The following is a 14,499-nucleotide window of genomic DNA, read 5'->3' as shown; positions in this document are numbered from 1 at the left end:
TCAAGGGTGGAGAAATGTTCAAGGGTCACCCCATATTGCTCCTTTAGAGTTTATTTAAAATTATGTCAAGGGTTCCTGTACTTACCAAGTCCTTTTTTAGGCCTTTCTATGCACTGAAATAAATAAGCCCATAAAGGGACAGAAACCTCCCCTCAGACTGATAAGGTCTATGCAAGCTGTGACCAAGACAGAACAAACAGTACCTTCACACTGCTCCAGGATCTCCTCAGCGGTGGTGTCATAATGAGCCAGGGGGTTGCTGGGATTTCGGTACTGTTTATTTCAACAGAGAACAGCGTATATAATGGTTAACAGGAGGGGTCAGATACTGAGCTCAGAACTACTACTGACAAGGATTACATGAGGCATAAATGCCCCTTCCTGTTTCTGTGCAACGTTGCACTGTGCTCCAGGCAGGCCCACCGAGAGAGGCCTCGTAGTCTAGCAACTCCGTGCCCTGGGCCTTACTTCGATGTGCGACGTGTTCTCCGGAGAGGCACTACACAGAAATCCAGGAACATTGTTCCCAGTTATGCCCCTAAATCCAACCCAACCTCCCCTCCCAAGACAGACACTGGTAGCAAACTAGGTGCTGGCAAGGTGTGCTGTTGGGTAGCACATCCCTTCCTGACTGAAAACAAAATAGACAGACCCCAATGAAGATGGGCGTGAGGAAGAGCTGCTTGAGGGCATAGTGGGAGGGTGGGCAGGTGGGGGGTTTCAGTGTTCGAGCACATGAATTCAGGAGGCATCGCACTAGCGGAGACCAGCAGCAGGCATGAGGGGGCCCTGAGGGAAAAAAATCAGACTCATAGGATCGCCATGACACTATAGAACAGACGTTGTTTGTGCCTCCTCTCCACAGATCTGATCCCTCGCCACTGCTGGGTGTTCATGGGGGTAAAACCCCTGTGCCTTACTGAGACATATTCCATCTAGGCCCGACTACGCTGCTGGCCTGGCCACCCCGTTTTGCGCTTCTGGAGGACCAGTGCTCATAGCTGCCTCACAGGATGTAGGGCGAGGCTGTGAGGGAAAGAAAGCAGCTCCCACAGTTCTGAGCCCTACAACTGGTGCAGGGCTGGCGTGGGTGTTTCTGGTAGCCAGGGTACCAATTCCTGTAATATTTGGTGCTTTCCTTAAAGCTCTCACACTTGAAAACCAGCCATTCCCTGAGAATCTGAGCTTTTATTTTTTAAAAAAATAAGTTTTGAATCCATATGTTTGTAGAGAAAAAGCCTGCAAATGAGACTAGAGCGCACCCAAAAAAACTCATAATCCACTGGGCAAAGAAAAGCCCCAACGTGAATTATTTAAAAAAGAAAAACAAAACAAAAAAAAGATTTTTTGCACAGTGAAGCATCAGAAATTCAGGAGCAGATTTCAGCAGTGCCTGACTCCCAGCCCCAGGCTCTCTCCTCCAGGAGCCTGTGCCACCTCTTGGATGCTCCTTCACAAATCTCAAGGGAAGGTCAAGGATCATCTAGAAAAGAAGCCTACACTAACCTCTCCCTCCTTGTATGCAGGAACATACAGTCCCTGAGCAGGTGATCCCCTACACCGATACATTAACTGATGGAACAACAAGGCAGGCACTCAGATCACCACTTTCCATTCTGTAGCATGGGTTACTACAAACATTTTGTTTGACCTTCACTGTGAGCCTATATGCAGCATGTATTTTCCAGTGCTGCAACTCAGGAACCTTTCTCGAGTGTAAAAATGTTCTTTAAAGTGGTGCCAGAAGACTCTTCAGATAGAAACGGACCAAAAGGAGCTCAAACTGCTCCCCCCCGCCAACTTTGCCACAGGTTCCACAAGCTCTAAACATGCCTCTTACTATGTTTTTGTAGCTCAGGGCTTCAAGGAAGGGACGTCAAACCATATGTGCCATAAAAACAAAACACCAGTTTCTGGGAGAAGAAATGCAGTGGCAAGAAGTGTAGATGTGTGCGTAGCACAACATGAAAGGTGAGTTGACCTGGGCAACCCTGCACAATCCAGTTTTAGAGAGAACCTCAGAAGTAACTGAATTTACCTGGTCCAGAATATGGGAGTTTGGGATTTCGTATCTCAGCCTCTGAGCAACAGAAACATTAGACTCAGGTGAATCAAACTTTGCGGCCGGTGTCCTAACAATCTCCGCGCCAAGAGCCCTCAGTATATCAACCTGGAAATCAAAAAGCATATGTAGGAGATCAGCTTTAGTGTACTGCTGATAATCTGAACCCACAGGTTCATGTTAGGATCAAAAGCCAGACTGGGTTTTGCATTGGTGCACCATTTAACATTGAGGGTTTTAGAGGTACAATGCTTGATTTTCAGTCACAGTAATATTGTTTTACATCTTTCTGGCAGTATAATGAGCCTTTACATTGATTAGAAACGCCTCCTGAAAATACTGGTAGGTACAGAGGGACTTCCCAGCTTAGGCAAAGCTAGCATAAGGATTCCAGCTTCTACAACCAAGTGGTAGCTTGGAACATGCCCAGAATCTACAGCACTATTGCTATTTTCTGGTTTCTAGGGGCCATGTGGAGTGAAGCACATGTTAGAGCATTCCCAAGGCTGCTCCAACATACATCATGGACTGGGCAGCTCTGGCACAGACCCAGGGTCCAAGTAGAGCAAAGTGGGTTTAAGCACAGGAACAGAGTAGTCAAGAATGAGTGTTTACAACAAGAAAGAAACTGTTGTCTAGGGGTGATCAGAGGGGAGCCAGGTATTAGAGCTCCAGAGTTTCTGATCATTTGTTGCATGGGTTATTACAGTAGGGCTGAAGATTGATCCAGATTAGGTTTAGGTTAGAGCTGAGGCTTGAGCCAAGGCAGGGCTGTGATTCAGGTCTGAATTCAATGATTGCCAAAGTCTTGCAAAGTGACGTTGTGAAATTTTTGCCCTGAATACTGGAACTCTCACAAGGTCATGTGAAATTTCTGTCACCTTGATGGGGTTTCCACCATCTTGAGAAATCTGGTTAACATTTCCAGTTACCTCACAGGAGTAAGGTCAGTTCACATAGAAGGAAATGGAGGCAGAGAGAGTTTAAGTGCCAGAAGTTACACAAAAAGTTAGCCACAGAACTGGAAAAAGAGCTAAGAAGCCATGCATACCCCTCCTTTGTTCTAACCAACACACACAGGCAGAGACACAAAATTGCATCATCTCTGCACAGAAATGTACCATTTACGGCTATTACGTTGCACTAGCTACATCGCTGACACGAGATAATCAGTCAGAGGATCACGGCCCACTTCATTGTCCAAAGAACTCTTCTGTTTAACTACAAAAATACGTCATTACTCGTAAGTAGGACTGTTGCCCTATATAGGAAAGGATTCCCAAGTTCCAAATAGGCCAAAACAGGAGGGGGTCCTAGCTCCACACCCCTGGAAGGGGCAGAGCCAAGAGTAGAAAGGATGGGGCCAATGATAGCCACCCAGAGCACTGCCAGGACTGCAAGACTTGATCCCCCACAGCCACGTGGAGCGGCACTACTCACACTTCAAATGGGACCAGGGCAACTGCCCCCTGTGTTGCTCCCCCACCCCAGTCAGCAGGCCTGCCTAGTTCTCAAATGAGAGAACCTTCCTCTTTCCTCAGATTTCAGCGTAATACCATAAAGGACTCTGACCTTCTCCACGCTCATTTTCTCTGGCAGCACAATGATGCAGCGATAGCCTTTCACTGCAGCAACCAGGGCCAGCCCGATGCCTAGGCAGTGGGGGAAGAAAGGGAATTATTCAATGACAGAATCTGGCAAGGTCAACTGACATTCATATTCTCCTGTGCCAATCTGTCGCTTCGGTCAATGTAGCTCCTGGATTTGCACTTATAACCTAAAGAGCAATGTCTCCTCTTAGATTTGTTGCATGCTCTCTGGCACTCCTAGTGTAGGAGGGGGCTCTAATTTGAGTGCTTACTGAAACTGAAGGGACTGGAAAGGCTCAGGATGATTTTTCCACACTTAGCAAAACATCAGCCCCTTGTTTTCCCACATATGTTGTTTTTATGACATGGAAAAGACATAATTGCACTGAGCTCTCTGCTCTCCTCAGGCAGTTTCACACCGCCCACCCCGAACTCTAACGTGTGGGACAAAGCGGCCCATGTGCCAGCCTCACTCCGTGGCCAGTTGGCCAAGTGTATCTGGGCTCTGATTTCACTCTGAATGACTGACGGGGCCAGCTGTTCCCACGCTGGAGGGGGTTGGTAAACGAGGCTTTGGATACTGAATTGGTACAAGGGGATGTGCGGGACATTCATGACACGTTCCTTCTGTTTCATGCATTTCTGTTGCAGTGTACTGCACAAAATGTCAGCCGTAGGCATACATCCAGGTTGCAGCTTTATATAGCTTTAGCGTTAGATCTAGAGTGGGTCTGTCCCACAAAGGTTCATCACCAAATAAAGTATATTCAGTCTTTACGGTGCTGCGGGATGGCTTGCGTTGTTCTGTGAAGATCTAGATCAGTGACTCCCAACCTTTTGACTAGTGAGGATCCCACGCAATCGCAGACCCCCATGAACCAATTCTAGCAATTCTTATATTTTTTCCATGGACCCCCCGGCAATACCCTTGTGGACCTCCAGGGTCTGTGGACCCCAGGTTGGGAACCACTGATCTAGATCAAATCATCAGAAAGAGAAAAGCAAAGAAATTCCCTGTGAACGCCCTGACTCTGAGCTCAGTTGCACCATTCAGACATGGCCCAGAGTTGGAGGTGAGGTGGAATCCCAGAACTCTGAGGCAAGTGGAGGGAGGAACACTGCCTCAAGGGGTGCAGAATTCCTCCCTGAGCCCTGCAGCATTTACACCCTTCTGTAGGTTGCAGTTTAATCCTCCCCCCACCAACTCCACTGGACTTGTGTGGCCTGCTGGGGTAAGAGGGTGAGGGGAAGCAGACCCATAGCCCTGGCTGCACTGCATGCCACGCCACCAGGAAAATAGGAAAGGTGCAGCCCTGGCAAGCTGTACCTGCTTCTTGTGCAAGCTACAGAAAGGGGAAAAGCTCCTGCACCTTCACTTGCAACCACAAACTGGTCCTAGCTTGTTTCTGGCCAACTGAGGCTAACTATGGCAGATGTGGGAGAAAACGTGTGGAGAAAGATGTGGGGGCTGGACTCTATGACCTTCTGAGGTCTCTTCCAGCCCTGGGAGTCTATGAAACACAGATACATTTGTAGCCTCAGCAGAGTTTGATTTTTATTTGTTTTTAACATTTTGCAGGATCGTATCGATGTTTATTTTTAAGCCTTTTCAAAGTTTTTTTTTTACATGAGACAATGATTTACACTACAGACAACAGACACTGAGATTCAAGAGGTTAAAGCTTTATAGCTCTTAAAAGACAACTTGTCAACACCACAGGTCAAAATATACGACGTAAAGAGCTTTCAAACATCTGATCCCACATGCTTTTACTATTTTTCTTTTTTTTTTTGGGTAACAAACCTAATTCAAAAGTCCAGATCACTGGATGTTGCCTATAATTAGGTCTCCAGCATCTTTAAAAACAAACACAAAAAACAAACTTTGCCTATCTGTACATTTTGATTAGTGATGAAAATACTTTTTCCTTTGTGTGTACTGAAATCAATACTTGCTGACATTTTTAATCATTCCAAGCCTATTAATTGTCTGGGGCAGGGATTGGTAACCAAAATAGCAATAAGAGTCATTTTTGTCGAATTTGGTAAAGAACTGAATAATTCAAGAGCCTCCATGCATGTGAATACGAGAGAAGTCCTTAATAAATAACATCAAACCATACATTCTGTAACCCCTATTTTAAGAACAGTGCACACACAATGGGCTTGTCTACACTACCACCCTCCTTCGCAGCACTTCATTAGTAAACTCCCAACACCGTACTTACCATCCTTCCTTTGAAGGAGAGTGATAGTGTAGACAAGCCCAATGATTTGTAATGAGATACATGTTTACTGCAGAGTGTTCACAAACTTTTACATATTTTATCACCTCACACTTTGTGTGTGTGTGTGTGTGTGTGTGTGTGTGTGTACCACTATCTTCCTCACTTTCACTCCTGAACTCACTTCAATTATGCCAATTTAACTTCACATTTAATTTCAGTTTTCTTTCTTAAAATGCATGTTGCCCTTCACAGCAGGAGTGCTGCAAGCTTCCTCTTCCTTTTCAAAATCAAGACTTTATTAGCATATGATCAAAACACAGAAACATTATCATACCCCACAATGCACTGCACATATTAAAGAGGGAGATATCCATTTCAAGATCACATACTGTTTGCTATTTAGATGTGATTTGTTCATTGCTGGGCTTTTAGACATTCACCATTTATTGAAAATAATCAGGCGTTTTGTTCTGTTTTGTTTTTAAACTTTGCAATTATAGCATTGGAAGCCACAAAGAAGTCCTTAAAGAGCTGTAGGAGGCTCCAGAGCCACATGTTACAGACCCCCTGGGCTGGGGGAATTCAGGGAAATTCCCCTGTGAAAACCACTTCTAATTATTCCACAACTATGCAGCCAGGAAATGCTCTGCATGTACACCAGCTCCTGTAGATCTTTTTGTTAGATGCCTTATTGTTAACTACATACACAGGCTAACCACACACTGGCTCTGCAGCTTTGACACTTTGGTGTTGTTTCAACCTATTTAGGAATTTCAGCACTAAATCACTCAAGTGCTTGCTTCCTCTGGTGTGTTGCAACACCTAGGCACAGTTTGGGGGTGGGTGAGTTGAGGACAGAGACAGGATTATATGGACAGAGGCTAATCTCCAGTCTGAGGCACACATAACATGTAGGGCACATGTGTGCAACTATGCATCAGACCAGGGGGAGTTTTCGTCATCCAGCTTTCCCTGCAAACAGGAATACATCAGCAACCGATGGGGTTGATTGGCAGCAGAAAAGGGAAAACTGCATTTAAGAGAAAAGCTTTAGCAAGCCTGATTTTCCCTCTTCTTTACTGCAGCTTGCATTCTCCCTTCACAATATCAGGCCATCTATTCCCAGACTCGCCGATGGATGACGGGGTGTAGGTGAAGGGGCAAAGGGGGCAGTTGCCCCTGGACCCAGCATCTCAAAGGGCCCTGGAGCTCTGGCTGCTGCTACTTTGGCAATGGCGATGGCCAGAGCTCCAGGCCCCTTTGAAGTGCCATGGTAATGCTGCTCAGGCTACGTACAGCTCTGTGGGGTGCCAGCGCCATGGTGAGCATGGCGCTAAGAGCTGACTGCTCTTGGCCCAGCCCCTTCCAGGACACGGAGCTAGGCACCCCCCCTTGGCCCGGGACCCCTGGGAACCGTTAGCCCCGCTGTCTGTTTCATAAACACACTGTCCAAATGCGGACTACAGATCCAGTTCCTACCTGTGTTTCCTGACGTCGGCTCAATGATCGTGTCTCCGGGTTGTAGGATCCCAGCTCTTTCAGCGTCCTCCACCATCCTGAGAGCAATGCGATCCTTCACGCTCCCACCAGCATTGAAGTACTCACATTTTGCCACTAGAATTTGAAGGGCAGGCCAAATTACAAACAAGACCAAACCCAATTCCCCTACATACAAACTAATCTCTCCTTATCGAACATACTAAAACCATCACTCCAGAATGAGAGAAACATGTTTATTTTTCACTGCTTCTCACCGTTTGCCGAACACCAAGAGCAGAGAAAACATGTCATTGTAATTAACCTCTAAGAAGCCTCCAAACACATCATTAGCTGCGGCACAGGCCTACAGCCCAAGAGCCAGGTACCTGAGATTTTATTTTTTTATACCACACACATTTTAATAGCATTTTTAATTCAATGAAATTCAAGTGGCTAAATGAGAAATTCTACTATAGATTGAACCTCGCTGATCCAGAACTCTCTTGTCTGGCAACATCCATAACCCAGCATGATTTTAGTTAGCTGGATGACCACTTATCGTGGGTGCGGCCAAGTTTCCCATGGTCCCATCAAGTTTGTTTCCAGCCACCAGTCCTGGCTCTCAGTGTTCTGTGTTGTTACTTAGCTTTAATTTACTCCTAAATATCTTCTGAGAGCCCAGTAAGCAGTGGAAGTGTCGGTAATGTGCTAGACAATATTGACCTCCCGTGGGCTGGCAAATTCTCTCATTTGGCACCTGTCAAGTCCGGAGGGTGTTGGACAAGGGAGGTTCAACCTGTAGTAAGTGACACATTTCTAAGTTTGTTTCAAGAGCTAATAGTCATCTAATTTCTGGACACACGATGATCACTAGGCTGGGTCACACATTCACAGAGCAGGTGCTTCCCATCTAACAACAGCCACTATCAGAGATGGGAGGATTAAGTGCATGGGTCGTTGGCCTTTTCTGGTGCCACTGTTCCTATGTTTTTGTAGATTTACAAAGCAGTGGAGCTCTGAAAGTAACTTTTTGGACAGTTTTACTATGCTGCCTGATTAAATAAATACTTATCGCTGGCACAGATTCTGATGCTTTTACACCTGCTGAGAAGTACTGTAGAACCAGTGCATGCTTCCTTTGAAGCCAAGGGACTTTTGCTATGGCTTCAGGTGGAGGAGTGTTGGGACCTTATTCTACAAGAGTCCTCACTGAAGTCAATAGGGCCAGAACAACTTGTGGAGTAAACTACTACTCAGTGAGGGAACGGATAACAGAACCTGGCCTTATTTGCTGAAGACCAATAATAGAGATCATTGCTGAACAGAAAAGGGAGGAGACAGGGAGAAATTTACAATCTTAGAGCCAGTTCATGTCATCCTAACTCCTGCTGAGTTGTTAGGACCTTACTCTGCAAGGAACGCCCTTATGAAAACAAATCAGCAGACTATGTACTTTGAGGGTTTACATTTTATGAGGTAAATTGCTAAAAATCAGGCCAGAGGGACATTCCAAAAGGCGCACTATTTTTAGTCAGTCACTCTCACAGCACTGTTAACGCCTTATTCACACCAGTTACTGGAAGTTTATTTTGCAATGTACTTTGTTCTGATCAGCAGGGCTTCTAAAAGAGAACGTAAGGCTGCCCCTTTAGCTCGTTTTTCCCTTCCAGACCTGCCTCAGCTGGGGAGACTACACCCTGGCAAATAGCAGTACTGCATAACTTCCTAGTTTGCCCATTGCCTTTGTGAACAGGCCCTTCTATGTCTCCTGGTAACATGCTGCCTAGTAATAACTCCCAACATGTGGTTAGCCTGCAGAGGTGCACAAGCAATTAAAAATCTGCCACTACCGTCCTCCACCCCCACACAAATGCCAGTCTTGGATACAGGTGTCTCATATCACTGGAAAACGTCTTATCTCAAAATGAGCCTCTGAGTGGAAAAGAACGGATGGGAATGGAACCCCCAAACTGGGAGAAAACAAGCATTGCATTCCTTAGCAGAGAGACAAGGAGTGGGACAATAGCTGTCTGCTTCTTCTGTTTTCTCGTAGCACCTGTAATGTTACAGGCCACACACATGAGGGCCTTATCACCTGCCAAAAGACTGGCCATTCTCCAAGGGATGCAAAAGCTACTACTGTTCAGGGACCTAGTGACTGTATCCCAATAAAGGGCTATCAAGACAGAGGTGTGAAGGGATGGTTTCCTGCGGTGTTCATAAAAGGCAGACTGGAGTGCACGGCCCTGGAAAGGGACTGAATGCACATGATGCAGAGGCAAACAGCTACGTTGGAGCAGATTTTGTTCCAAATGTCAAACACGGCACCTCAACCTAGCTATGGCCTACACGCTACAAAGAATCAATCCCTTAGATAAGGAGAACATCAGGGTGTAAGCATTTGACAGTTCAGCCATCACACTGATCATAAGTTTGGCCTATGTTCTTGGTAATTTTTTTTTGTGTAGTTTTAATTATTACCTATATGTCTTTTGCTGCATGATATGAGATGAGCTCTGGGATATGTTGGCCAGAGAGTACATCAGCTAGTAATCCTAGCACAGAGACAAAGAAGACCTATGAAAACATGGTTCAGGAAGCTGAAGGACGACAGGAAGAAGGTTCATATCATCTTGGAAGATGCAGATGATAAAAAACACTTGGAGATGAAGAACAAGAGCCATCAGCCCCAAGTGATGAGACAAGGCACAGAAACAACAACAACAATTCATTGAGAAACAGCTCTGTTCTATCAGGTGTAACATTCATCCCAGCACATTAATCTATATAACAACATTCCAGGATTGTCACTCTATGTGCATCACTCTGAAGCTTAGAGCTTCGGAGTCAGTGTGAAGCACTAGAAGCAGTTGCAAGCCTGGTTGAGAGCTCTTACTCACCATATCACCAGGTTGAAACATCACTGGGATTTGCAATCTAATACTACCCAGTTTTGAAATTCTCAGGTCATTTTCAGTATTTTTACACAAAACTATGCCAGACCCTGGACTTTCAGTTAGTTCCTCTTGAAATCAATGCACAGACCTTTCAGCCATTTCCTGGGATACAAAGTTTTCATTATTCATGACCACCCAGGCCTCAAAGTCAGAGGAACACAATCCCTGACTATTTCCCTAACCACACGGGGCATTTTGCAGAGGTGCCCTCTCCAGCTGTCCATAACATTCAGACACAACAAGAAGTCTTGTGGCACCTTATAGCCTAACATATTTTGGAGCATAAGCTTTCGTGGGCAAAGACCCACTTCAGTCTCTCTACCTCCTCCCCCCAGCCCTCACTGAGGGTCTCCCTCCTTTGCTCTCACAGATGTGCAAAACACAGCAGGCAGTTACCACATGGGGCACATCATCCAGCCTCCCAGGAGACAGCTCTGCCTTTTCTTCAGCCTTCCCAAGGTGCACTCTGCTCCCACTAGGCAACCACTCACAATCTAGCTAAAACGCAACTTCTTTCTTGTCAAAGCTCTCGGTGAAGGGCCAGGGAGTCAGAGGGTAAAGCTGGGTCTCCTGGAACGGCAGATGGAATCAACTCCGCTCATGTCCCCAGGCTACGAAGAGCAAATGTCCCCTTTGCTCATTCCACCAAACAGGCCTGAGTGTTTGAAGGTCCTGGCATCGTACAGCTTTCCAGACCACCTTGCCTCAATAGCAGTGAAACACACTCAGCTATCCTCCAGCCCTTGCAGCCATGAGAAATACCCTTCCTGTTGATAAAGTCTTTGGGATGGTATGTGGGGGACAAAGGAGAGTCTCTATATGGTGTGGGAACCCCGCCCATGCAAAGCATCCACAACTTCCTCTGCATTGCCAAGTCCCCTGTGTGACCCAGCACAGCAGCCCTCTGTGAACAGCATTGCAAACCTCAGTGACAAGCCTGACAGCTGATCTTCCAAGACAGGGTTAGCCACTAAACAGCAAGCATGGGCAGTGAGCTTCCCAGTGGTGAGGGCCCATTCTTCTCCATGCTGAGGGGACCTTTCCTGCTGATGTTCTGCTGCTGCAGCTCTGGGATGAGTGCAGCACTGGTCTCTATAGGAAGGCAGCTGTCCACCTCCTGCAGTTCCACAGCTGCTGCTGGTCATCCCAGTTCTGAGGTACCACCCTGCCCCCACTGGCATGGCCAGAGCCATCCCAGCCATAGGACACTCTGGGGTAGCCGCCCCACTGCCCTCAGTTTGGTGGGCACTGTGGCAGGCACCTCAACCACACCATGGATGGGGCCCAGGCTGGCCTGGGGGATTACTTGGACACCTGGTGCAAGATGGTAGCAGGAGTCACTCCCTCACACTCACGGTGGTGGGAGGAGCCGGAGCGACCTGACAACCTGCTCTGTTCCACCCTGTCGACTTCTCCCAGCTTTCACACCTACTTCTAATGTAACTGCCTTTATATTTACTTTATCAGTAAAATATATGCTATAAGACCAGCTCAGCTGTCAAAAACATGAACTATTTACCTGTTACGGACACGTAGGCCTTCGAGAGGAGCCCTCACTGAAGCTATCCCAGAAAGTGAAATCACACATGCCAGAAGGCTCGTTGAAACCCATGCAACGCCATGTCAGTGCAGCAACAACAGCAGCTATGTGGGTGAAGCCAGCGTTGCCTCTAATTTTTCCCCACGCCTGGGCAGAATGAATTTTGTTACATGCACCAATACTGAAGAGATGTGTGACATGGACGTGACATGACGCACCACCACCACCACGTCACACATCACCTCAATATTGGTGCGCACAACAAAATTCATGTGTTGTGGGATAGAGCCCAGGGGTTCAGAAGGTGAGACAGGGCTCAGCGATGGGGCATAGGGTGGGAGTACAGGAGGAAGACAGGAATCCCCCAGGTCTCCCTCAGCTGCAGCAGATCCATTCCAGGGCTAGACAGGGGCCAGCGGAGAGAGGTGACTCTCCTCACCTTGACAGGTTGTCCTCACTGAAGCCCTGAGCACCTGCATGGTGCTTGGTAAGCTTCTGCACAGTCAGGAAGCTTACAGTGAGACCAACCATGAAACCCTGGAATGAATTTGCACAGAAGAATGATACAAGAGAAAAACAGCCCGTCACTTGTGGGCAAACACTGGTCACAAAAGCAACCACTCTTCATCTGACCTCTCAGTTCTCATCCTCAAAACACCTTCGAAAGATGAGCTGGGACACTTACATTTGTAGTAAACACGTATATTTTAGATAGTATTGGTTTTATGTATAATTTCATGTAATGACTTGCTTATAAATTCTGTAGCTTCTATTTCTCTTTCATGATTAGATGTTTGCTCCCTGTTAGCATTAAGTTGTTTCTCTCATCTGCATCACAAACTACGTCATGTCCTCTCGCAATTACTGATCTTGTCTGAAACTGTACAGTTGTTGGGTGTGAGTGGGGGATGTGTGGAAGTGAAAGCCATTACAGATGCCCATGTGATCAAGAAGTGGAAACTTTGAAGATAACAGGAAATATGTGTAACGCTGACAGACCCAGGGCACCAGCACCAGGGAGTGAACCTGCAATAATAGGGGCTAAAGCCCTGCGCTCTACCACATGACCATAAGGCCAGCTGGCTCTGAGGCGAGGCTGTAGAGCACAGACTTCACTCACCCTATGATGAGGTCTCAGTGCCTCTGGGTACTACATGTGCATTGTGTCTTGAGGCTGAATTGAATTAGCAGCACTGAGGAACCTTGGAGATAGGCAGACCCTCCAAGACTGATAGGAAAGGATGGGCAGCTTGACAATCACCATCAAAGTATAATTCTGAAAAACACAGATTAAGGCCTCCTAAGGGTGGGTGATTGCAGCTTGACACTGCAAAACCCATAAACTCAAATGGAAACTTGTGTATTAGAAGGGAAGCTCTTGCCCTGGGACTCTGGGTTCAGTCCTGCAAACCAAGCCTCAGGGGAGTCTCAGAGGAAGCCTCACTCAGCCAGCCCTGTCTGGTCAGTAAGACTGACTTGAGCCACCATGGACTGGAAACTATTCACCATCTGCAGGACATGAGTGTGGGTGGCAGGGAGGGTGGGTCTTCATAAAAGCATATTCTAACTGCTTCTCTACTGTCATCTCAGTAAACGTGACCTATTGCCTTTTCCCCTGAAAAAGATCCCATATGTTTCTTATAAGCATAACACATTCATAACTTTGCTAGCCCCTGAAAATTATGAACTCAATAAAAACAGTGGTTTTATAGCTTTTTACAACAATCTTTTTTACCCGATGACTGCAGAGGCATTAAGTAGCTACCTCACCGTGGATGGTCTTTCATAGCAGGTGTTAGCTACCTATGCCAACTCTGTTCCCCCTTGCATTTATCTGGGACACTCTGGGGCTACCTCTAATCCTTGGAACGCTACGGGGCACCGCTGCACTGCTTAAGTGTAAACACTACAGCCCAGGGCTTTCTCCTGTTAGTATAGTTCACTCACCTCCCAACAAGGCAGTAGCTAGGTCAACAGAGGACTTCTTCCATCCACTTTGAGCCATCTATATCTGAGAGACGTAGCTATGGCCATGTAAGTGTTCAGTGTAGACCAGCCCTGGGTATTGACCCCAGAACAGCTCTCTGTAGCTCGAAAGCTTGTTTCTCTCCCCAGCAGAAATTGGTCCAGTAACAGCTATTATCTCACCTGCCTTGTCTCACATGGTATAACAGAATGATCCAGTTTGGCTTCGTCTACACTACGAAATGTAAAGCGCAGCCATGGCAGCCTTTTGACGCGGCTCTGTGGCCACGGCAGGAGCACTGGGAGAGAGCTCTCCCAGCGCTCTAAGTAAACCATCTCTGCGAGGGGAGTAGCAAACGGCACTGGGAGCCTCTTTACACTGGCACTTTGCAGCACTGTAACTTGCCAGGCTCGAAGGGGGCTGTGTTTTATCACACCCTGAGCAAGAGAGTTGCCCGTAAAGTGGCAGTGGAGACAAGAACCCCTGACTCGGCTGCAGAGTGCCAGGGAGTGAATCAAGATTTTGAGAGGAGATGAAGGAAAACTGCTAGAAGTTTATTTCTGTGCTGAGTGTCCCACCCTCCCCGCCAGTGTAGTTACAGATAGGGCTGGTAGGCCTCAAGCACCTGGTGTGACACCAGCTCCTCAACCAACCATAGGTGTGGTGGTGGTGGCCTCT

The 14,499-nt window shown here is 46.9% G+C and overlaps 1 protein-coding gene across 1 annotated transcript in view; it reads right to left on the bottom strand.

Annotated features, from left to right (window-relative positions):
- Window positions 1–14,499, bottom strand: part of LOC142006901 (cystathionine beta-synthase-like) — a 45,447-nt gene that overhangs the window by 19,520 nt on the left and 11,428 nt on the right. The window contains exons 3-6 of the mRNA XM_074983409.1: window positions 7,359–7,493; window positions 3,635–3,714; window positions 2,039–2,170; window positions 204–273 (exon numbers count right to left, since the gene is read on the bottom strand). Coding sequence (XP_074839510.1) covers window positions 204–273; window positions 2,039–2,170; window positions 3,635–3,714; window positions 7,359–7,493 — 417 coding nt within the window. The remainder of the gene's footprint in view (window positions 1–203; window positions 274–2,038; window positions 2,171–3,634; window positions 3,715–7,358; window positions 7,494–14,499) is intronic.

Source organism: Carettochelys insculpta, chromosome 1 (assembly GCF_033958435.1).
Source record: "Carettochelys insculpta isolate YL-2023 chromosome 1, ASM3395843v1, whole genome shotgun sequence".
Classification (NCBI taxonomy): Eukaryota; Metazoa; Chordata; order Testudines; family Carettochelyidae; genus Carettochelys; species Carettochelys insculpta.
This window is presented reverse-complemented; position numbering and strand designations above follow the sequence as displayed.